The 22,906-nt window shown below is 37.7% G+C and overlaps 1 protein-coding gene across 1 annotated transcript; it reads right to left on the bottom strand.

The window, feature by feature from the left end:
- Window positions 1-4,524: 4,524 nt before the first annotated feature.
- Window positions 4,525-10,738, bottom strand: LOC128126172 (increased DNA methylation 1-like). Its single transcript, XM_052763942.1, has 8 exons — window positions 10,477-10,738; window positions 6,776-7,170; window positions 6,564-6,690; window positions 6,396-6,475; window positions 6,027-6,265; window positions 5,160-5,246; window positions 4,858-4,957; window positions 4,525-4,719 (listed from the first exon to the last, which is right to left on the bottom strand). Exons 1-8 carry the CDS (start codon window positions 10,736-10,738, stop codon window positions 4,525-4,527), a joined length of 1,485 nt encoding a protein of 494 aa, XP_052619902.1.
- Window positions 10,739-22,906: the final 12,168 nt, after the last annotated feature.

Raw genomic sequence — 22,906 nt, 5'->3', positions numbered from 1 at the left:
AGTACTTGGATTTGAGATAGGGGACTAAGTCGGTGACAGAGATCACCAAGATGTTTACGGAGAGAGCCATGTTTTACCCTGATTATGCGAGCAAGCTTAGATGACCTGGTACTTGAGCATGCTGAAGACAGACATCCAACAGTTTGTATCCACACAAAGTTATGGTTCATTGTTGGAGCTGCAGGAGGTTGCTAGGCGGCGGGAGATCGAGATGGAGCTCCAGACAAGGGAACAAAGATAGGCCCCGACGCAGTCATAGCCTACACAGAAGTGGTTCAAGGTTGCTGATGTTAGATCTGAGATTCAGAGGGTCCGCACTTGTGGGAATTGGGGCAAGGTTCATGATGGTGCTTGTCGATATGCGAGTGTGTGCCATAAATGTGGCAATGAGGGGCACTATGCAAGGGATTGTAGCCAACCGACCCTAGCTCTGAGTACCAGGATTTTCTATAATTATGAGAAGGTCAAATGTCCATTGCTTTCCGCCAAGCCGGCGCAGGCCCTGGTGCTAGCCACTTTGAGGATCGCCAATGGGCGCCAAGGGAGGGCGGAACCCCCGAGGGCTCGGGGCCATGGTTTTCAGCTCACTGTCGAGGAGGCCATATCAGCTCCAGAAATTATGACCGGTATGTTTCTATTATTATTCAGTTGATTATATTTTATGGAATGCTTATATTTATGTTTCCGATAGGTACATTCTTAGTGAAATCTTTTCTTGCTCTTATGTTGGCGCGATTTGGTCCATGGTATCTCGATCATTCAGTAGGAAGTTTGATATGCCTGTTAGGGAGTTAGAGTATTCGTTGCGGGTTTCTATCGCCAAAGAACACGAGATTTCTACATCCGCAGTGTATCAGGGCTGTGTATTGGAGATCTTCGAGGTGCCTTATCTGATTGATTTGATCCCTATCCCCATGGGGGATGTATGCATGGCAGTGGGTATGGATTGGCTGATCAAGTTTGGTGCCACGATAGATTGCGAGGGCCAACGAGTGGTAGTTCGAACCCTAAGTGGGGGTGAATTGATTATCTATGGAGAGGGCACCAGGGTTGGTTTAGGGTTTTGCTCAGCAGTAAGGGCTTGACAGTATATTCAGCATGGGTGCACAGGTTATTTGGCTTATATGGTTGATGCTCGGGTAGGGGAGAAGACCTCGGTTTCTGATATGCCAGTTGTCAAGGAGTTTGATGATGTTTTCCCAGAGGAGTTACCGAGTGTGCCTCCCGAGAGGAAGGTTGAGTTCAAGATTGATCTAGTTCCAGGTGCGGCTGTGAGTGCCAAGGCGCCATACCATTTGGCATCGCCTGAGATGCAAGAGTTATCCTCTAAGCATCATGAGGTGTTGGGCAAGCAATTCATCAGAGCGATCAGTTCTCCATGGGGATCGTCGATACTGTTCGTCAAGAAGAAGGATGGCTCACACTGAATGTGCAATGATTACCGGGAGTTGAACAAGTTAACGGTGAAGAACCGTTATCCACTTCCGCGGATTGATGACCTTTTTGATCAGTTACAAGGTGCATCTTAGTTCTCCATGATAGATCTGAGGTCTAGGTATCATTAGGTGAGAGTGAGAGAGGTGGACGTGGAAAACACCTCGTTTCGGACTTGTTATGGGCATTACGAGTTCGTGGTGATTTCATTTGGGCTCACCAATGCACCTGTTGTATTTATGGATTTGATGAATCAGGTATGCAGGCCAATGCTCGACCAATCTGTTATTGTGTTCATAGATGATATCTTGGTATATTCGAAGACCAAAGAGCAACACGAGGAGCACCTTCGAGAGCCTCTGGGAGTTTTGAGATGGGAACAAATTTATGCCAAGTTCTCGAAGTGTGAGTTTTGGTTACGAGAGGTCCAGTTCCTGGGGGACCTCGTTAACCAGGATGAGATTTTGGTCGATTCGGTCAAGATCAAGGCGGTGATGCAATGGGAGGTTCCGAAATCTCCCACATAGATCAGGAGTTTCTTGGGTTTAGTAGGGTACTATCGAAGGTTTATTCAGGATTTCTCCAAGATTGCAATACCCTTCACTCGTCTGACGAGGAACGGAGTGGATTTCTGGTGGGGCCCTAAGCAGTAGTCGGCGTTTGAGACTCTTTGAGAGAGCTTATGTGAGGCCCCGGTATTGACCCTGTCGGAGGGAGTTGAGGATTTTTTTTTAGTGTTATGTGATGCATCCATCACCGGGTTGGGGGCGGTCCTTATACATAGAGGACGAGTGATCGCTTATGCTTCGCGGCAGCTGCAGCCGCATGAGACGCGATATCCCACGCATGATCTGGAGTTGGGGCGGTGGTGTTTGTCGTCAAGATTTGGAGAAATTATCTTTATGTGGTCTGTTCTACTGTGTACACATATCAAAAGAGTTTGAGATATCTTATGGAACAGCCGAGCCTAAACATGAGGCAGCGTAGATGGTTGGACGTAGTCAAAAATTATGACTGCAATATCCTCTACTCATATTCATTACATGGAAAAAAGGAACTCAATAAGAAACAACGGAGTACTCTCCAACATCAATGTTTGCAAAACCTATTTTTACTAATATTGTACCATGCAATGCTACACTTCACTAAATTCAACAGAATGTGAAGGTGGAGATCATTTTTGAATATATCAAGGATTTGAATTTGTTCTATGCAATGTCTGAGTATAAAAATGTTTATTTTTCTTTGTTACTTGGTATCATTTCCACTACTAAGGTTATTGATGGCAAGATAGAATTTTATGTTGCAGATGATGTCCAATAAGAGATATCAAAGGAAGTATTTGGTAAATTGATGTTGATGGTGAGTTTTTGACGAAGATATTTTGCAGATGATTATGGATATGAGTTTCATTGGAGGAGAAATCCATGTTCAAATTAGAAAAAAATTTACTACCCGCTCATTGGAATTTCATTTCTAGGGTCTTCTTGAGATCTATGACACTAATGTTATTCAATGTATATGTTGGTCTTATCTTGTATTATGTTATAGGAAATTGCACATTTTAATTAAATTTTAGCAACATTTTTTTATGAAGATATACATGGAAAAAAAACAAAAATAAAACTGAAAACATCAATGAATGTAGGTTGTTTTATATGTTTTATATACATGAGATATCTTATGGATCAGCCGAGCCTAAGATATACATGGATTTTCAGATAACATGATGTAAATGTAGTAACTTTTCTAAAAAAATCTTTTTTTTTAATCACAGAATGTAGGTTGTTTTATACTTTTTAAACTCGCTTAATTAAAATGTTAAACTATTATTATTTATTTAACTTTTTAATTAAAACCGTGGGTTTATGAGGATTGAGTGCCTCCATTTCACTATCGAACCATTCAATATGATTTAGTCTCTTTCATTTAATTTAAATTTACTGGAATAAAAGGTGTAACACATTACCCTTTATCTTCTCCTTTCACTCTCACTGAAAGCCATCAGTTGGTAAAACATATAAGCTAGTAATTGGTATTCTAGATAACCGAACAAAATTAGTCCTAAGAATAAATAAAGATAAGTGGGCTACTATTTTAATGCAATTTGTCCTCAGAAATAACTCAACAAGTCAATTAAGATACCCAAACATCACCACGGGAAATTTTGCATGGAAAACAAAATATTTCAACAGGTATCCAAAGATCCACCAAGCATATATAAGAAAGTTAACATCCAAAATGGAAAAACAAAATCTTTTGTCAACATCTATTATAGTATATAACACTCTTGTCAAACTTATAAAAAGATCCATTTATAACCGGTAAAATCTATAGAAATACAGTTATTTACCGTCATGAATGGATTGTGTATTCTTCACCTGAACTAAAGTAACTTGTACAGCTTTACATAAGCTTACCTGCAAGGAGAGTAGCCAAACCGTGAGTTAATCGCTGAGTCAACTCGGTATTTTGAAGGATAACCTCATGCACGAATCATAAAAATTTAGCATCAAAATGACTTAATCCTATATCAAACACTTGCATGCATACATATTTACTCGGAAAAAAAAATGATCTTTCACTTTTTCTTTTTAAACGGCAAGTTAGTATATACATGGGATTGAACCCATGACCTTTTTGTTAGAAACACCTTGTTAGCCAAGTAGCCAAGCCCCAAATTGTGGTTGTATTTCTAGTGGTAATAAAACGTTGAAAGAAACAAATACCGTTACTATCTTGGTTTGTTTCGAAGTTAAAATTACCATTTATTTGATGCTGATTTAGATATTTGACATATAAGTTATATGTTTGGAAGATATTTGTAGAGTCAAAGATTGTCTCTCCAAGAGATCCCTTATGAAGAGATGGAGACTCCATCAAACACTTATAGGATCATGTCGCAACATCAGATACACTAACAATGTTAAATCAGAGTGTGTTCTAAACTCGTTGTTGAGACAATATATAGTTTTGTGGTCTTCTCAAATAATTTGATTCTGTTATAAAAGTCAATCTATCAAATCAAGTATTGAATATTTCAAAGGACAGAAAAAAAAATACCTGTTACTCTTCCAAGCTTCCTATATATTAATTGGTGGACTGGTTTTGGGGAATATGTTTCTGAAGCATATAAGTTCCTGGAAAGACTACGATACTCATGGATTTCATGTTCTGCCTTGTTGATTCTTCAAGCGGCTTGAATCCGAAGACTGTTGTCCATGTTCCTAAAAGATTAGGAATGGCAGGAATGACCAGCTCCTCGACACCAAGAAAAGAGAGAACCTGGAATATTTTCAGTCATTGCAGTTACAGCTTTATTAATTAGACTGAAAAATTAATTTACTCACCATATATTAATTACAAAATGAGAAATAAATTCCGGTACAAATGTAACTTTCATTGAGAGAAATTGAAACGTACGGATTCAACCGAATGTAGTAGGCGGCGACACATTCCTTGCCACCTATAGATTTTACGTGTGCCGATAAAAGGCATTTCTGCAAGCTTCTTCCCATGAACCCTGACGTGGTCAACACATACAAATAAAATGTCTATAATTAGGATATATATATATATATATATATATATATATATATATATATATATATATATATATATATATATATATATATATATATATATATATATATATATACCCTTCAAATGACACCTACTACGTAACTCCTGCCTTGATTTATATAAAATTGAATTAGAGAAATAACCTTATCGATGCTACGGATATCACTTCATCATCCTTCTCCAGGATTGCAGTGAAGAAACCACCATGATTCAGTGGTTTGAAGTTTGACCTGAAATGTTTTCAATATATATATGAGGCCCTATATAAATGCAGTTATGTTACTTAATTTGTCTTTGTCAATGATGATCTCAAAGATTGTATTTTTTTAATTTTAGAAAGTGATTCAGGATTTTTAACACCCTATCATAACAAGTATTAAGTTTTTATTCCTTTTACAATACAAAAAGCATTTTTTTAGCGAACATTGTTGCGGTAGCATTTGTTGGATAATCTTGATGGGTCATGGAGCGGGTCAGATGGGCAGACAGTTACTTGTTTGTCCTAGTGTTATGGAGATAAGGATTATGCATGGCAAAATATGAAGTGGAGATTATGCATAGGCCAGCTAGCAAAAGCAATTATTTTCCATGTTTATTTTTTGAACAGTTTAATTGTTTTAGTTTATAAATAGTGTAGACTAAAACATATTTCCTGGTTGCTGTGTAAATCATGTGAGAGTCGATAGCTGCGGGTTTGCAGGTGGGTTTAAAGGAAGGGATGATTTCCAACAACATTTATTGCCCTAAAATCTTATAGCGATACCGATAGGAGGAATTGAATTTCAAACGGCCTGCCAAAGATTTTGTACATTATGTCATGTCACCTTTAATTTGTCATTCAATATTAGCAGGTCATGTCATCCCGTTTAACCCCACTTTATTATTACTACATATATTATTGATAAAAGTTGTAAAATTATTGTTGATATGTCGTGGGTACTTTCGAAAAAGTGTTTGGTATTTCACTGTTATGAGGGCAGGATAATTGATTTAAAAAGACATGAAATTACCCGCAATTGTATACTAAATTTTGGATCATATCAACTCTGGTTCTGGGTTCAACGATAGGAAGGAAACATTCCTTCATAACCGAAAGTGCAACAGCCAATTTGCTATTGCAATATTTGATCTTTTTGGCATCATCAGTTTCAAGATCCTCGCTCACATCAAAATGCTTAAGAATTGTGATAGAAAATCCTTCACCAACTTCAATTTTAACCCCAAGTATGGCCTGAAGAGCCTCATACATCTACATATCAACAAACAAAAGGTTAGTCACTTAATGCTGTCACACATAACCAAAAAAACAAACCAGATCAGTAATTTTAATTATATTTTTTATTGTTCAATTTGAAATGACTATCATTTTAGGTTTATACCTCATGACATGTCTTTCCACATAAAGCTAGATCATCAGACTCTATTTTTGCAAAATTCACTTCTCCGCACGTTTTATGGACTGCAGTACCATAAATTAAATTAAAACACACACATCATTAGCAAGATTCATCAGATTTTGTAACCAAAATGGAAAGAAATCGACATACATTTGTCGTCACACAAGCAACATGAGAATAACCAATCACGAATCCAGCAAATGTGTGCACCAAGAGAGACCTCTCCACAAAATTTGCAACAACAGTACATACAGTACCATGGTTCGGAAGGTAACTCCTACAATGCAGAAATTAAAAACATTAATTATAAATGTAATTAATATAAAGAATCAAAGAGAAGGAAAAAAAAAGACTTTTATTACTTCGATTTGAAGGCAACTCAAATGGAATGTTGCAGCGCAATCATCGCAACCAACTAGTTCACCATAATCACCACCACATATGTCGCATATATCTTCATAGAAGTTATTATTACCACTTGCATTCATCATGCAAACTCCAGTTTTTCTAATTTTACGGGGTTTGCGTTTAGTACCGGTTAATTCTACGTAAAAATCATGCAATGAAGAGGGAAGTCTCGCGTCACGCTTTGGTCGTTTTTTTACTTGGGTTTGGTTTAATGGTTCAGTTGAATCATGTTTTCTTTTACGGTTTTCAGTTGGATCCCCAACAGAAGGTGATTTCTCCGGAATGGAATTATTTCTTGATTTCTCCCACATTATGGACCTATTTAATTTCAATCTCAAGGTGATAAACCCTACAAATTAAATCAAACTGGAAATATTTTAGAATGAAGGTTATCTTCAGATGTGTCTCCTGAAAGTGATGTGCTACTCGAAATCAGATAAAACCAGTTGTAAGAAGAATGTACTTAAAGGGCTTATCAATTTAATTTCACAACAAATGATGACGAACAATCAAGAACTAGAAGTGATTGACCATCATAGCATAGATGAACTTTCTAGGAGAGCAATTGACCTCCGATTCTTTCAGATTCACAAGAATCAAAGCACGATTGTTTTGATCACAAGAATCTAAGCAAAATTCCAGCACACAAAACAACAGGAATTTAAGAACAAGTAAATGCTAGAATTGATTGATCATCATAGCACAAATGAACCTAGCTACTAATTAATTAAGCAATCCGTCTCAGATTTTTGCAAATTCACAAAATCTAAGTACAATCCATGCACAAAATAACACAAATTCAAGAACAATCAGACGCTAGAAGTCATTGATCATTATAGCACAAATGAACTTGCTAATTAAGAAATTGGTTTCCAGATTCTTCTAAATCTACAAGAATCTAAGCAGAATTCATGCACAAAATAAGGATTTTTGATAGATCGTTGTCGCGTCAATGCAATTTCCAATGTAAAAACCCAAATTCAAATTTTGTGAACTGTATAGCATGAAACCAAAATTCATCCATAACTTTGACAACAATCAAACGCTAGAACCGCTTCACCGTCACATACACCGATGCATATTTGAATCAAACAATCAAACCGCGTCTACTTATAAAATCGGCATCATATCAACACAAATTACAAACCAAAACCACAAAACCCGTCAAGAATCAAACCCTACACTTGGCTCAATAGACGCAATAAACTAAAACCGAATAAATACGATCTTACAAATTAAAAACCCGAATGAAGAAATTCCGTTTGAAAATATCAACTTTTTACCTTACAAGCTAATGAACAATGACGCCAACTTGAAGAACGATTCAATTTCGGTGTATTGTATATATGCGATAAGAAGAAGATTGTGCAACATATGAACTGGGAATTTAAAGAGGTGATTGAAATTGAGGTGGCAAGGTTTAGAGAGAGATAGAGAGAAGTTTAATGGGGTTTTAGAGAGAGAGAACGAGGAGGGCATTTGTTGTCAAATTTTGGCTTTTTGCATTTCATTTTTTGGATTGCGTTCACACAGGTGCGAGTATATTGTGTGCTGAGCAACATCTGGATCAAAAGTAGGCGGGATTTGTGATTTTAAGGATTTCCTTAATTAATGTCAAAATTCTAATATCACATAGTTTTCATGTCCTAAGATCAAAGATTTACATCGGAGATATACACTTCTCATATACAAGGTTGTTTGTATGTTTAGAACAGATTAATCATATACTTAGACAATGATTAAACTACAACATACCAAGTAAGTAGTTTTATATATTTTTGTAACATTTGTCAATATTTAAATATCATTATTTACTTTAATAGATAACTTGCTCAAAAATATTAATTTTTTTCCGCTTTGTTACCGTCTTAAGTCGTAATAACTATTATTGATGCCAACTAATATACATTTATAACACAATATATATATATATATATATATATATATATATATATATATATATATATATATATATATATATATATATATATATATATATATATATATATCATAATTTGTAAATATAATAATAAATGCTTCAAATTATATAAATAATGGGTTTGGGGAACCGGCCCAAACCATACCTTAACCAAAAACCGAGAATGATGGATTGAAGGAACTGAACTGAATACCACGGTTCAGTTCCAACCGGTTCCGGTTCGATTTATCATTTAAAAAGTTCATCCCTAATATCATGTATGTGTGTATTTAAACTAGGACCTAGGATAGTCAGGGATTTAAATACATACATGAAAACATGAGAATTCATAAAAAATATATTTTGATATATATATATATATATATATATATATATATATATATATATATATATATATATATACACACACACACACTACTAAAATGCATGTGTGTTGCAGCGGCGACAATTAGTTTCATTTTGACAACTGTTAAGGGCAGGGTCCCATAACCATATTCAGGATCCTTGCTGTTAACGAAGCCTCAGGATCTTTAAACATACCTCAGGATCCTAGTCATTATCATTATAATTTCCTAGCACTTTTAACGGTTATATTTTTATTTCTTTTTTCTCACGTGTGTAGAAATGGTTAACAAAAGAATCATTCTCAATGAGGAATCGCTCCAAACAGGCTTAAGACTCGAAAATACCATGTCAAACAACGTATATATACTCATTCAAGAGGATCCCAAAAATATTGGACTTATTGTTATTTAGTCTAGACTATAAATACACATACTATACGAACACAATTAGCTCTACTACTGCATTTGTTTTCGTACTACCATCACCATTACTGTAATTTCACATTTAAATCAATAAAAACAACAAGGGAAATGATCATTATTACCTCCCAAGTTTTTATGTCGGATATCCTATAAAGAATCAAGGGCTTTCCTTGTAACTTACTTGTCTCACTTTGATCATTATTCAATATTTGCATTACCTTAATCACCACAGCGTTTCATACAATTTGGTTAAATAATATTTGATCAATTTTTGACCAAAACAATTTGGCACCCACGGTGGGGCCGTGGTGTTGACAATAATTCAAAAATAATGTCTACCCAACCAACCTTATCCTCTTCCTCTGTTCCTTTCATTTCCTCTGAAACCTTCCACCACCTCCAGGCGGAGCTCCTAAAAAGACCCCTGAGGCACCGAAGAAAAACACCTCTCCAGTCACTACCCGAGAATTTCAGGATCCTCTTGTAGTGATTCCAACAACGAGCTCTTTGCTATGATGAAGAGACTAGAACGACAAGTTACTCAGCAATAAGAGAACAATGAGACATTGCTAAAAGAACTAGAGATAATGAGGGCGGAGATACATAAACCGCAAGAAGCAGCACCCTCGATCTTGCAGCCCAAGATCCTGAACTTTTACAACACATGATCCCCAGGAAACTGCCGACAGATAGGATCCTCGATGGAAAGCCGTGAACAATAATGGCATCAACAACCATAAAACGTCTGACTAACCCTCTATTTATAGGGACCACGACCGAGAAGAGTTTACGGCCATAAGGTGTTTACGGCCGCAAACTCATTACAACCGTAAACTAACCAAAAACACACTACTAACACACTCCCTACTATTACATTGTAAATCCTAGACCAAACCACTAAATTGGGCCCTTCAATCTCCCCCTTAGTTTGGACTAGGTCGAAGTTAACCTTTAGTAACTACCATGACGTCCGCTTGCCCCATTGCCCCATTCCACATCCATTTGCTAAGAATCTCAGCAACCATAGTTATATACACCTTCGCAGCATCTTCCAAAGTATCCTCTGCAATCAAAATCTGAAAGTTGCTTAGGTGATGAATATCCCATTTTCGAAATTGTAACAAATCTCTTCGATCGTAGAGTCGAATGCACCCATTCTTGAGCTTGATGACCGCAGCGGAAGCAACTTCATCAAAGACCCAACACTCCATAGAACTTAGAGATCCATCTTGATAATGTTGAAGAATAGGGAACTATTTGACCTGCTTGGTTGCCGGCTACATCACGACTTGCAAAGGCTTATCAGTTTTAGGATCAAGGATATCAGAATGCTCTTCTATAACAGACTCAACAATATTCATGGCTGGAAACCCTTTCTTGAATTGATCTTCAAGGAAGTGCTTAAACTGAGTCGCCTGAGGATTGTTTGTTAAATTGGAGAAAGGAGCTCGAGACAATCCAGTCAGATCGACTCTAGTCCATGAACTGAAGTCATGACTATCTCTATAAAGTTCATAATTTCCACCTTTCCTTAACACTATCCACATCTTGAGAGGTTCATGAAATCCCCACGAAGAAATTCCTGACCTATCACCGAAAGTATCTCTGAATCGAACAACTTGAAGATCAGTCATTGTAATCGCCGGTTCATCCTAAGAAGCATTCTGATTGGGGTTTCTTTTGAACAACAGTTGCCCTTTCTTAGCTGCTTCCTCTTGTGCATCGCGAATGGTTGCTGAAACATGGGGAGCTTGAGGAGGCTCATCTTCAACACGATTAACAGCTCTTGATGTTTGACCATTTGGCAAAGAGACTGGAAAAGCTTGAACATGTAGATTAATCTTATATTCATCAGCTGACGAAGACGTGTGCTAAAAATCTCCAATATGGATGTAAGAGATTCTTTAACGTTGGAGGTGAAGTGCCTTCATAACTCATTCTCCTCAGAATTCTTTGAGTGTTTTCATTCCCAATCTCAGTAGGAAAATTAGGTTGATCATCAATCAACAACGTCTCTCTGATAAAGCTTTCATTGATCACTATTTCGCGTCGTTGAACCATGGCTTTAACTGTAAAATGACCGCTATCACTCATGTCCATGTTGGCAGTCGCCCAGAATTCTCTAATTAAATTCTGGTAGACAACCGGATTCACTGTAATAGTAGAAGCCAGACAGCACTCCCGAAGTCTGTGAAACATTGACCGAAGATCCGAGTGAACAGCTGGAGGATCTACAAAGACAATGGAAAGATTGTGCATATCCGCAAATTTCAGGTTCGTCATTTTCCTGCACTCAACCACACCAAGTAAGACACGAACACATGCCAAACAAACAACCAAAATATTTCATTTTAATTTTGATCCCAAAAAAATATTAATTTTTATTTAAAAAACTTGGGTCAAAAATTAAAAAATATTCATTTAAATTAAATCCAATTTGGCAGTCAACACAAGTTCACGGTCAACAGCAGTTTACGACCCAAGAACAGGGTTTGCGGCCGTAGAACTGTGTTTACGGTTGATGAACACAAATTTCGATCAAAACATGAAAAATGCATTTAATTAAGAGTGTACGGTTGCAAAACAACACAATAATCAATCGTAGTTTGCGGCCGCAAGCAATTCGTGGTCATACAGACGTTTACGGCCCAAGAACAGGGTTTGCGGCCCAAGCTTGCGGCCGTAAACTCCGTCGCACCTCTTTTTCTCGATTTCTGCTCAAATGACAGGGTGAATCACACAATAAAATGCATATTTCTGATCTACAACTTATTACCTTCGAGACTAACGGATCAGATTTGCAAGATTTGACGAATTTTTTTTTGAGGAGAGAGAGAGTATATGAGAGGTTTGCGGCCGGAATCTTGAGATTGAAAGAGATTCCGACGGTAAACTCCTTTTTATACCCTTTTTACCATTTACCCGATAACTACACAGTATTGAGCAGAGTCCAATACAGTCAAAAATTTTAAAAACAATTATTTTTGAGGATTTTTTACTAAGATAAAAAAATAAAAAATAAAATTAAAATTCAAATAACAATAAAAAGTTTAATTATGTACAATAAAATAAACGAAAATAATAATAAAAATAAAAACTTATTAATTTTGACAACTAAAAATTGAAATAAAATTAATTAAAAAATAAAATAAAATAAAATAATTTAGCTTCAACTAAAACATAATCTCAAAAGTTTAACTGTTGTGACTGAACTTGTGACGCTGGGATCAAAGTTGTTGGACAGTCTTATTCTACTTGTCGGTACCCATATCTTCACATCTTCGTCTGATCGATCGTCAGTATTGTGATGCACTTAAACACGAAAAAATTGTGATAATTTTGGACAATTTACCAATGACATGATACATGCATATATCTAATTGTAACTTTATTATCATGATTGGCCCTAATTCTTAAATAAAATTCTCTTATAACCATTTAACTGACTACAACCAGGGATATTGTTGTCTACCTAAATCGAGCAGCGAGATCTACAGACAATCTGCATGTGTTCAATTTTAAGTGTACTAGAACGTGTTTCCCGCTTCCTGATATGCCCCAGCCATCAAGAACTTCCAGAGTACTCCTTACATCGGGTGAGCAGACAATCATTCAGAGAGAGAGAACAGATTCAGATTGCAATTACTTATTGTTTTAGAGGGATTGAGAAGTAGAAGGTTGCATATACTGTGTTCCAGGTCAGATTGGAAGTCACGCAAAGGAGACAGCATATGGCTAATAGATAAGATGAATTTCATATATAACATGCAGAGAAATAGAGTTGCATATGTTACAGTCCAGGTCGGATCTCCCGATCATGCAGAGTAGGCAACATATGACTAACAGACAGAAAGAAAGAAAACAATTTTCTACAGACCTAATTTATCGGAATTTATCAGTCACCCCATCCAACCGGAATTAAGGACAAAATCCGCACATCGAGGAAAAGTAAATCCACAGTTCTAGATACGAGTTATTTAATGTGACCGGTAGATTCCCATGTATATCTCCCTGCTCAACCTATCCGAGCGTCGTGAAATCAGGTTAAACGGATCTAGCTAGGTCAAAGTTTGTCAAGTCCTTAAATTCATTAGGTTCAATTTTCCCTAATCAAGTCCATTTAAAATCTTTCGTGCCTACCAGCACATCGAACACAGAGCGTAGACGATTCAACTTAGGTATGTTACGCCGATTCAGATTACCCGTTATCACTTGCTAATTTCATTTCCCGTCACAACACCTACAAATAAAACTATCAAGAATATTTTTAATTTTCTGAGTTTTTTTTTATTGTTTTTGGATTTTTTGGAAATTTTTTTTATTGTTTTTGGATTTTTGATTATTTCTCCCCCTAAATTTGGGCATGGATGAGAATAAAAATAAAAGAAAATGAAATGCGCAAATTTAATCTATCCTAAGGAAATAAAAAAAATAAAAAATAAAAATGAAAATGAAAAAAAATAAAAATAAAAATAAAAATAAAAATAAAAATAAAAATTGAAAATTGAGTTGAAGAAAAGAAGAAAAAAAAATAAAAAAACTTAATCCTCAAAACGAATTATTTTCAGAAAGCCTACAAGCACATCGAAGCGAGCTTTGTTAAATGGCTTTGTGAACAAATCCGCCACATTATTATCAGTGCGGCTGTTCCAGCTAGATTAGCGAACGTTCATAACAGTCTCTGATGAAATGAATTTTAATGTCGATGTGCTTGGTTTTAGAGTGTTGGACTGAGTTTTTGGCAATTTGAATAGCAGCTTCATTATCACAATAAATGGGGGTTTCTAAATAATTCAAACCGTAGTCCAACAGCTGATGTTGGATCCAGATAACTTGAGAGCAGCAAGCCGATGCAACAACGTATTCCGCCTCCGCTGTGGAAGTTGAGACAGTGTGTTGCTTCTTGCATTGCCACGAAACTAGTCTATCACCTATGTATTGACATCATCCTAAGGTTGATTTCCTGTCAAGCTCACAGCCTCCATAATTACTGTCAATAAAAGCATAAAGATCAAATTCAGAATTCTTCGGATACCAAAGACCCAATTTTGGGCTCCCTTTGATATACCGAAAAATTCTTTTGACAACAATAAGATGTGAAAGTTTAGGATTAGCCTGATAATGTGCGCATTGACAAAATGCAAACATGATGTCAGGTCGGCTTGCAGTAAGATACATCAGCAATCCGATCATCGATCGATAGTGAGTCTGATCTACGGATTCGCCTTCAGGATCTGGAGTCAGAAGAGGTCGTTCAACCATTGGTGTTGAAGCAGACTTAGCATTGTGAAACTCAAACTTCTCAAGAATATCCTCCACATACTTAGCTTGATGTAGCAGGATTCCGGTTGAATTCTGTTTGATCTGAAGCCCCAAAAACATGGTCATTTCTCCCAATGAACTCATTTGAACCGTTTCTTCATTACACCTTCGAATTCTTTGCAGAGCTGAGGACTGGTTGACCCAAAGATGATGTCGTCAACATAGATTTGCACAAGAATTTGATCATTTCCGACATGCTTGATAAACAAAGTCTGATCAATGGTGCCACGTGAATAATCATGCTCGAGCAAATGCTTTGTTAGAGTTGCGTACCACGCTCGAGGAGCTTGATGTAACCCATACAATGCCTTGTCCAACTTGTAGACATGATTAGGAAATTTTGAGTCAACAAACCCAGGAGGTTGATCAACATAGATTTCTTCATTCACCTTGCCATACAAGAAGGAAGTCTTGACGTCCATTTGATACACGGTAAAGTTCATGTAAGAAGCATATGCTAGAAAGATACGAATAGCCTCCAGGCGAGCTACTGGAGCATAAACTTCAGTGTAGTCAAGACCCTCGACTTGTCGAAACCCACGAACCACTAATCGAGCTTTATTTCGCACAATAACCCCTGAATCGTCCTGCTTATTGAGATAAACCCATCTTGTGTCAATTGACTTCTTGCCCTTTGGTAACTCAACTAACTTCCAAACACCGAGTTTTTCAAATTGATGCAGTTCCTCATGCATTGTATCTACTCAGCTGGGTTCATTCAGAGCCATTTCAACATTCTTGGGCTCTATTTGAGAAATAAAGCAAGATTAGAGACAAGTATTAACATCTCCACTCTGACTTCTCGTTTTAACACCGTCACCCAGCTGGCCATTGATGTTATCGATCGGATGATCGCGTTGAACTCTTGAAGGTATCTCTTGGCTGATATCATTGAGAGAGACAGGAAGAGTGTGAATGTTGATACCTCCTTCATTTGCTGATTGAGCCGTTCCAGAGGATTCTGCCACGAACTCACTAGAAATAAATTCAGGAAGGAGTAGTTCCATAAAGGTTGATGTGGTTGCGGAAGCGTCATTGGGCATGAACTCTCTCTCCATAGGTGTAGATAGTGTATCTTCAGCATCAGGAGTATCATTTTGAACTGGAGATTTAGGACTATCAAGTTGTGCAGAAGACTCCCTCTTTGGTGAAGTAGTGAACTCCCCCTCAGGCATAGCAGAGGACTCCCCCTCAGATGAAACCGGAGACTTCCCTTTGAAAGAAGAAGGGGATTCAGATGGAGGTCTGTAGACAACTTCTTCGTCTTCGTCTTCAGAAATCTTCTTCAAACCAGAAACAGATCCAGATGAGCCACTCGAAGACACATTTATTGATTTGAATAGCGAGGTGTAATCAAACAGCCAATCCGAACCCACTCTAGCGCCCGTCTCATTTTCTTCCAACCAACACACATCATACGATTCCACAATCTGTTTTTTCTTCTTATTGTAGACTCTATAGGCAGTGCGAGCAGCATACCTTACGATGTAACAATCATCAGCCTTTGCATTAAACTTCGGGTTGGCATCTAAGTGAAGAAGAGTGCAAGGGCAGCCAAATACACGGAAATGACTGACTGAAGGCTTGTGACCATAGAGAATCTCATACGGGGACTTCATCTGAGCTTTGATGATCAACACTCGATTCTGAACATAACATGCAGTGTTTATCGCCTCGGCCCAAAAGAAAACCGGTAACTTTGAATCACACAACATCATCCTTGTAGCATCCTTTAACGTTATGTTCCTTCTTTCAGCAACACCATTTTGTTGGGGTGTGTGAGCAGAACTGAATTGATGCAGGATACCCTTCTCTACGCAAAAATGACCGAGTACAGAGTTCTTGAACTCTGTTCCGTTGTCGGTACGAAGCGCCTTCACTTGATTGTTAGTTTGGTTTTCAACTAATACAATAAACTTCTTGATCAAATCAGCAACTCTAGCTTTGTTGGATAGAAAGAAAACCCACTTAAACCGAGAGAAATCATCGATCACAACCAGGCAATAAGAATTTATGTTGATGCTAAGAACATTTACTGGTCCAAACAGATCCATATGAAGCAATTGAAGCAGCTGGTTAATTGAGTTGACCTGTTTTGGCAGATGTGGTTTTCTATGATGCTTTCCTTGGGCACATGACACACATTTTTCAAACGTAACGAAGTCCTTGACAGGCAAACCACGGACCATCTCATTCTTCGCAAGACGATTCAAGTTCTTGGCATTAGCATGACTTAGTCTTCTGTGCCACAGCATTGCAGTTTGTTCGGAGATCTTGGAGAAAAGACACGTAACTTGTTCTGGAAGATTGCTATTCATGTCAATGATATAGGCATTCCCATCCCTTTTAGATTTTACAAGAATCCACTCCTTTGGGATGACAAAGCCTGGCTTGAGAATCATGCATTCCTTATCAGTGAAATGCGTAGAATAGCCCTTGTCACAAATCTGAAAAACACTTAGCAAACTATGCACGAATCTTTCTTAGAAATGCGTAGAATAGCCCTTATCAGTGAAATGCGTAGAATAGCCCTTGTCACAAACCTAGTTTTAGTATAGTAAGGTGAGCGCTGAAGCGCTGCACGAATCTTTCTTAGAAAGATTCAGCGACGAAGTTCTGCCCCTACAGAGCCCGACTCCTAGCTAAAATCCCCTTGTAAGTAAGTTATGCTTACCCTATTTTAAATATAATTTATATTTAAAATTAGTATTGTTATTATAAATTTATAATAAATATTAGAGCTATTATTATGACTTATATAAGTGTCGTTATAATATCTTTTTAACTACTCGCGGTACGGGGAATCTGGTTTAAAGGGCCGCATAGGGTTGTTGGATTTCAGAAGTGCTATATGCCAAAATGGTGCTGCCCTCCGGTGTTTTATGTCTGGCCCATGTCTGTACATAGTGGTTGGAAAGTATTGTTTAAACGTTTATATAATAATAATAATAATAATAATAATAATAATAATAATAATAATAATAAGACTAATAGTTAGTCACGGTAAATATTAGACTAAAATCTAGTGGTAATAATACTAGGTTTCGTCGAAGGAAATTATTTTAAAGTAAACGAAGCGCTGTCTGAGTACCGAGTCACCACCTTCTCAGGTGAGTGCATAGTCCCTTTCATCTTACACATAGATATGAAGTATTTTAATATAAATTACGTGCTGTGTGTGCATATTGTCTGAATACTTGCTGTCTATGCTGGGTGAAAGATTTTTATATATGTTTTAAATGATTTAAACTGTATATGTATTTTATATCTACAAAATGTGTTGGGTAAAACATGGGTAGTGGAAATAGTTGTTTTGTGATAACACGATGGGAGACATCAATGTTGTCAGTGATCCAGTCATCTAGTGGAGTATAGATAATGACCATGGGCGATACTAGACAGTTCGGTGGAACGCTAGTAAGCTCGTAACCTGTAGGTGTTTTTGAACTAGGTGCTCATTAGGTATATTGAACTGAGTGTTTTCACTACGTATCTTTGAACTGAGTGTGTTCACTAGGTATTTTGAACTAAGTATGTTCACTAGTTACTTTTGAACTAAGTGTTTACCAGATGTTTTGGACTACGTGTTCACCAGTTTTAATCAATAAACTTTGGTGATGATGGACTTCGTGCCGATTCCTTAGGATAATCCTTAGGAATGAATGAACGAGAAATAGCTGATTCTTAGGGTAGATTCTTAAGAGCAAAGAAGATAATGGGGATGGGTAATTGGGTTTAATTGCTTGATTGTTTAAACATAATAATTATATTATTGTGGGTTGAAAACCCTATGTGCTCACCAAGTTTCCCAGCCTGACTCACTGAGTTTATTTATATCACAGGTGTTAATATGAAGTCACATTACACTGAGAGATTAAAGAGATGTAGATCACTAGTGTAAATAAATGTAAGTTCTGTTTATGCTTATATTTCTGTATAGACAATGACATCCCAAATGTTTTAAAATTAATAAAATACGTTTCTTCGAAAAAATTTTAATAACGTATTTATCGTGTTTTTCTGGGAACAAATTCCGCAACATTTTTATGAAAAGAAGTACTCTGACTTTTATAAAGCATAAGCAAAATCGGTCTTTTCTGGTCGTGAAAATGGGGATGTCACATTATTCTATTAGATTCTTTGCACATTTAGTTAACATCTTTATTAGGCCCAGGATCCTCAAAACATTCAGGATCCTCAAACCTCATCAGATATTTAGGATCATCAACTATCTCAGGATCCCGACTATTACCGTTATTATTATTTACTAACATTTATAACGATTATATTTCGTTCTTAATTAACACATGTGAATAAATGGTTCAGAGAAGACTTATTCTTAACAGAGAGTCGTCTCAACTATGCTAAAGACCCTATATACCAAGTCAAACAATGTTCACAAAGTTGGTCATAGAGGATCCCGGTAATATCAGACATCTTGTTAGCTAGTTTAGACTATAAATTGACACATGTATCTCACACACGACACACTCTTCCTACTCTTAGCATACTCTACGAACTTTTTCACTTGTTCTTACTAAAATACTCTCTATAATCATCATTTTTATCAATAAAATCATCATGATAGGTGATCATTATCACCTCCCAAGGTTTTGTGTCGTAGATCCTAGCAAGGATCAAGGGCTTTCCTTTTAACAATTGTGTCATTCTCTTTACCTTTCTCTATTTCACAATTCGAACATCACAGCCTCTCATTCAATTTGGTTGATTTATACTTGTGTAATTTTTGACCAAAACAATTTGGCGCCCACCGTGGGGCCGTGGTGTTCAAAATCCTCGAAAGATCATGTGTACACAACCAATCCTTTCTTCATGCTTCTCTCCTTCCATTCCAACCAAAAACCTACCGCCCCTATGAGTGTGTAACGCTTGGTCTAGGTATTATTTATTTCTCAATATTTTAGGGTTTTAGGATGGAACTCGATGAGTTGGGAAGCTACAACTCGTCGTGTAGAGATTCATCTGGATGCGGGTTTAAGGACTCAACTTGACGAGTTGGGGATCCCCAACTCGACGACTAGACGATGGAAAGGAAAACCCTAATTTTCAGGGTTTGCACCCCATTTAAAGGCCTTAAGCCTTATTGTTAGCCTCCCTTATCACCCCCTTTGCCCAGAGAAACCATATTTCGTGCTTTTCCTACCATATTGAGTGTATGAGACCTTAAGGAGTGCCTTTTTGGTGTTTATGTGAAGAAGCTTGAAGTGGTTGGTGCATAGCTGAAGGGAGAGGTTTTAAATTCAGTGTTTACTCTGTTGTGGCAACCATTTTAAGGTATAAACTTGACACCTTGGCCTTTTATTGCTTAGATATTCTCCTATGAAAGTATATGGTCATTTTTAGCTTATCTTGGTGTCATTCTTGGATTTGTGCATGTCATGAAGCTATGACTTCAGATCTGGACATCTCATGGCCTATATTGACTTAAAGTTGCCATTTTTATCTAGTCTTAGCCCTCCTTCATGCCCTAAATCCCTTAATAAGCTAGGATTGAGTGTTTTAGCCCCTTAATACCATGCATGGACGTAAAGTCAACAACTTTACATGGTATCTCAGCCCTAGGGGATTAGATCTATGGTTTGGAGCGTTAGACTCGCTTAGAAAGTGGCTGAATGAGTTAAGACTGGGAAAACTCGACGAGTTGCCTTTCCAACTCGGTGAGTTGACCTGGGGTTTCCCCGATCTTCTGGACATTGTTTGAATTCAACGAGTTACTGAGATAACTCGACGAGTTGACTAGGGGTTTTCCTGGTTTTCTGAGAACTGAAGGAACCCGGCGAGTCAGCAATTGTACTCGACGAGTTGGGTCAACATAGACTGTTGACCTTGAATGTGACTATGGTTTACCAAGTTCGACTTTAAGGGTATCTTTGGTATTTTAGGATTTTGACGAAGTTGGTCACATGGTGGTTGTAGGCAGTTGAGTTCGGAGCTATGAGTTGTGATTTGATTTTTACCGGTTCAACATTTCTTGAGAGGTGAGTCTCCTCACCATACCAATGGGTCGAAGGCACCAAAGCCGGCCCATTATGTGATATGTGGATTGTTAGTTGGTTATGTGTTATGTTGGTATGACATATGCATGGAAGACCCCGGGGGGTTCCCGTGGTAATAGATTAAGACCATGTAGGGGTTCCCATGGCACTTGGTGTAAGACCTTGGAGGGTTTCCATGGCATCCTAGTATGTTTGTATGTTTATCTAGCATGATATTTCTTTGGTTAGCTAATACCTTGTGGGGGTTCCCATGACAATTAGTGAAGACCATGTGGTGGTTCCCATGACAGGTAGTTAAGACCATGTAGGGATTCCCATGACGTTTGGTGTAAGACCTTTGAAGGTTTCCATGGCATCCTAGTATGTTTGTATGTTTAGCTAACATGATATTTCTTTGGTTAGCTAATAGCTTGTGGGGGTTCCTATGACAATTAGTGAAGACCATGTGGGGGTTCCCATGACAGGTAGTTAAGAACATGTAGGGGTTCCCATGGAAGTAGGTTAAGACCATGTGGGGGTTCTAGTGGCACCCGGTGTAAGGCCTTGGAGGGTTTCCATGGCATCCTTATATGTTTGTATGCATGGCTTATGTGGCTTATGTAGCTTATATGGATGATATGGTTTATATGGTTATGTGGATTGTATGGGGTATGTTATGGGGAACTTACTAAGTGTTAACTTACAGTTTGTTGGTTGTTTCAAGTACTTCAGGATCTAAGGGCAAGAGCTCGGCGTGATGGTGCGACATGCACTCTCTGACATTTTATTTGGGGACACTCTGATATTATGAATAAGATGTTTGATGTTATGGATTTTGAAAACAAATGTGATTGTATTTTTATATCTTTTTGAAATGTTTTGGTTATTTAAAATGAAAAATTTTATTGGAAATTTGGGTTGTTACAAGTTGGTATCAGAGCCTTGGATTGAGGGACTCGGGACCCAATAGTTAGTCGACGTTGGGTGGCAGATATGGAGAATGCCCAGCATACGAGCTCTTGCCCCGAGACGGGAAAAGTGGGGTTTTCTTTGTGCATGTTGAGGGACCGATCCAAGGACTGGTAAGAAGAGGTGACCCACCAGGTGAGATCAGGATGGAGTGGTTGAGATGTCATGGGAGGAGTTTGTTAGGCGTTTTGACTTGGATTTTGCACCATCCATTGAGGTACAACGGTTAGTGAGGGAGTTTTAGGAGCTACAACAGACTACCGAGACTGTGGCGGAGATCACCGTCAAGTTTTGAAAACGAGCACTATTGATCCCGCAGTATGCTGCAGATGAGGATATGAGGAGGAAGAGGTGTCATTCCATGCTGAGGGTTGATATCCGTGAGTTCGTGAGCTTTTCAAGGTGCAAAATCCTTAATGAAACGGTGGAGAAGGTCGGGGAGCGGGAGATGGAGTTGGAGTTCCGCACCAAGCAGAAGCCAGAGCAGGCTCAGACAGTTGTACGTCAGGCTAAAAAGCCTAAGACCTCTTATTCTTCTGGTAGGGGCTAGCACGACCTTGGCCGGTGTGCCAAATGTGGGAGATCGCATAGTGGAGTTTGTGTAACAACCCGTTATTTTCAAATCTATAAAAGTCTACAAAAGTCAACCAAGGTCAACAAAAGTCAAAGTTGCTAAATAAAAGTTAAATTTATTGATTTGCAATTTATTAAGGCTAAATTAGTAAATTAATATATGGAAATTTCTTTTTATTAAAGTGTTGCAAAATTTTAGAATTTAATCCCATTATATAAACAAAATGCGAGAACTGAGAACATACCAACCGAAAACCTTCGTAGGACCCTTCCCCCCTCAGATCGAAATCACCACCGAAAACCCTTTCGGACATCAAACTCTTCGGACCGCAAACACACCTGACCGAAATCAACTTGCACCGAGAACCCCATCTGACCGAAAACACTCTACACCGAAATCTCCTCTTCCTCGGGTAGAGTTCTCGACCGAAGACCCCTTTTAGCACAATAACTGATACTTCACTGCCTCATATTTCTTCATACTTAAGCAACCAAAAAAGGATCATTCACCATTTCACA

Source organism: Lactuca sativa, chromosome 5 (genome assembly GCF_002870075.4).
Source record: "Lactuca sativa cultivar Salinas chromosome 5, Lsat_Salinas_v11, whole genome shotgun sequence".
Taxonomy (NCBI): Eukaryota; Viridiplantae; Streptophyta; class Magnoliopsida; order Asterales; family Asteraceae; genus Lactuca; species Lactuca sativa.
This window is presented reverse-complemented; position numbering and strand designations above follow the sequence as displayed.

Bases quoted from the DNA above. Each gene is read 5' to 3' on its own strand.
- LOC128126172 (XM_052763942.1), bottom strand. From the start codon at position 10,738: ATGGAGTGTTGGGTCTTTGATGAAGTTGCTTCCGCTGCGGTCATCAAG. The intron at 4,958-5,159 runs GTTATTTCTCTA...TGACCACGTCAG, and splicing joins ATATCCGTAGCATCGATAAG to GGTTCATGGGAAGAAGCTTG. The intron at 4,720-4,857 runs GTACGTTTCAAT...AAAATATTCCAG, and splicing joins TACTACATTCGGTTGAATCC to GTTCTCTCTTTTCTTGGTGT.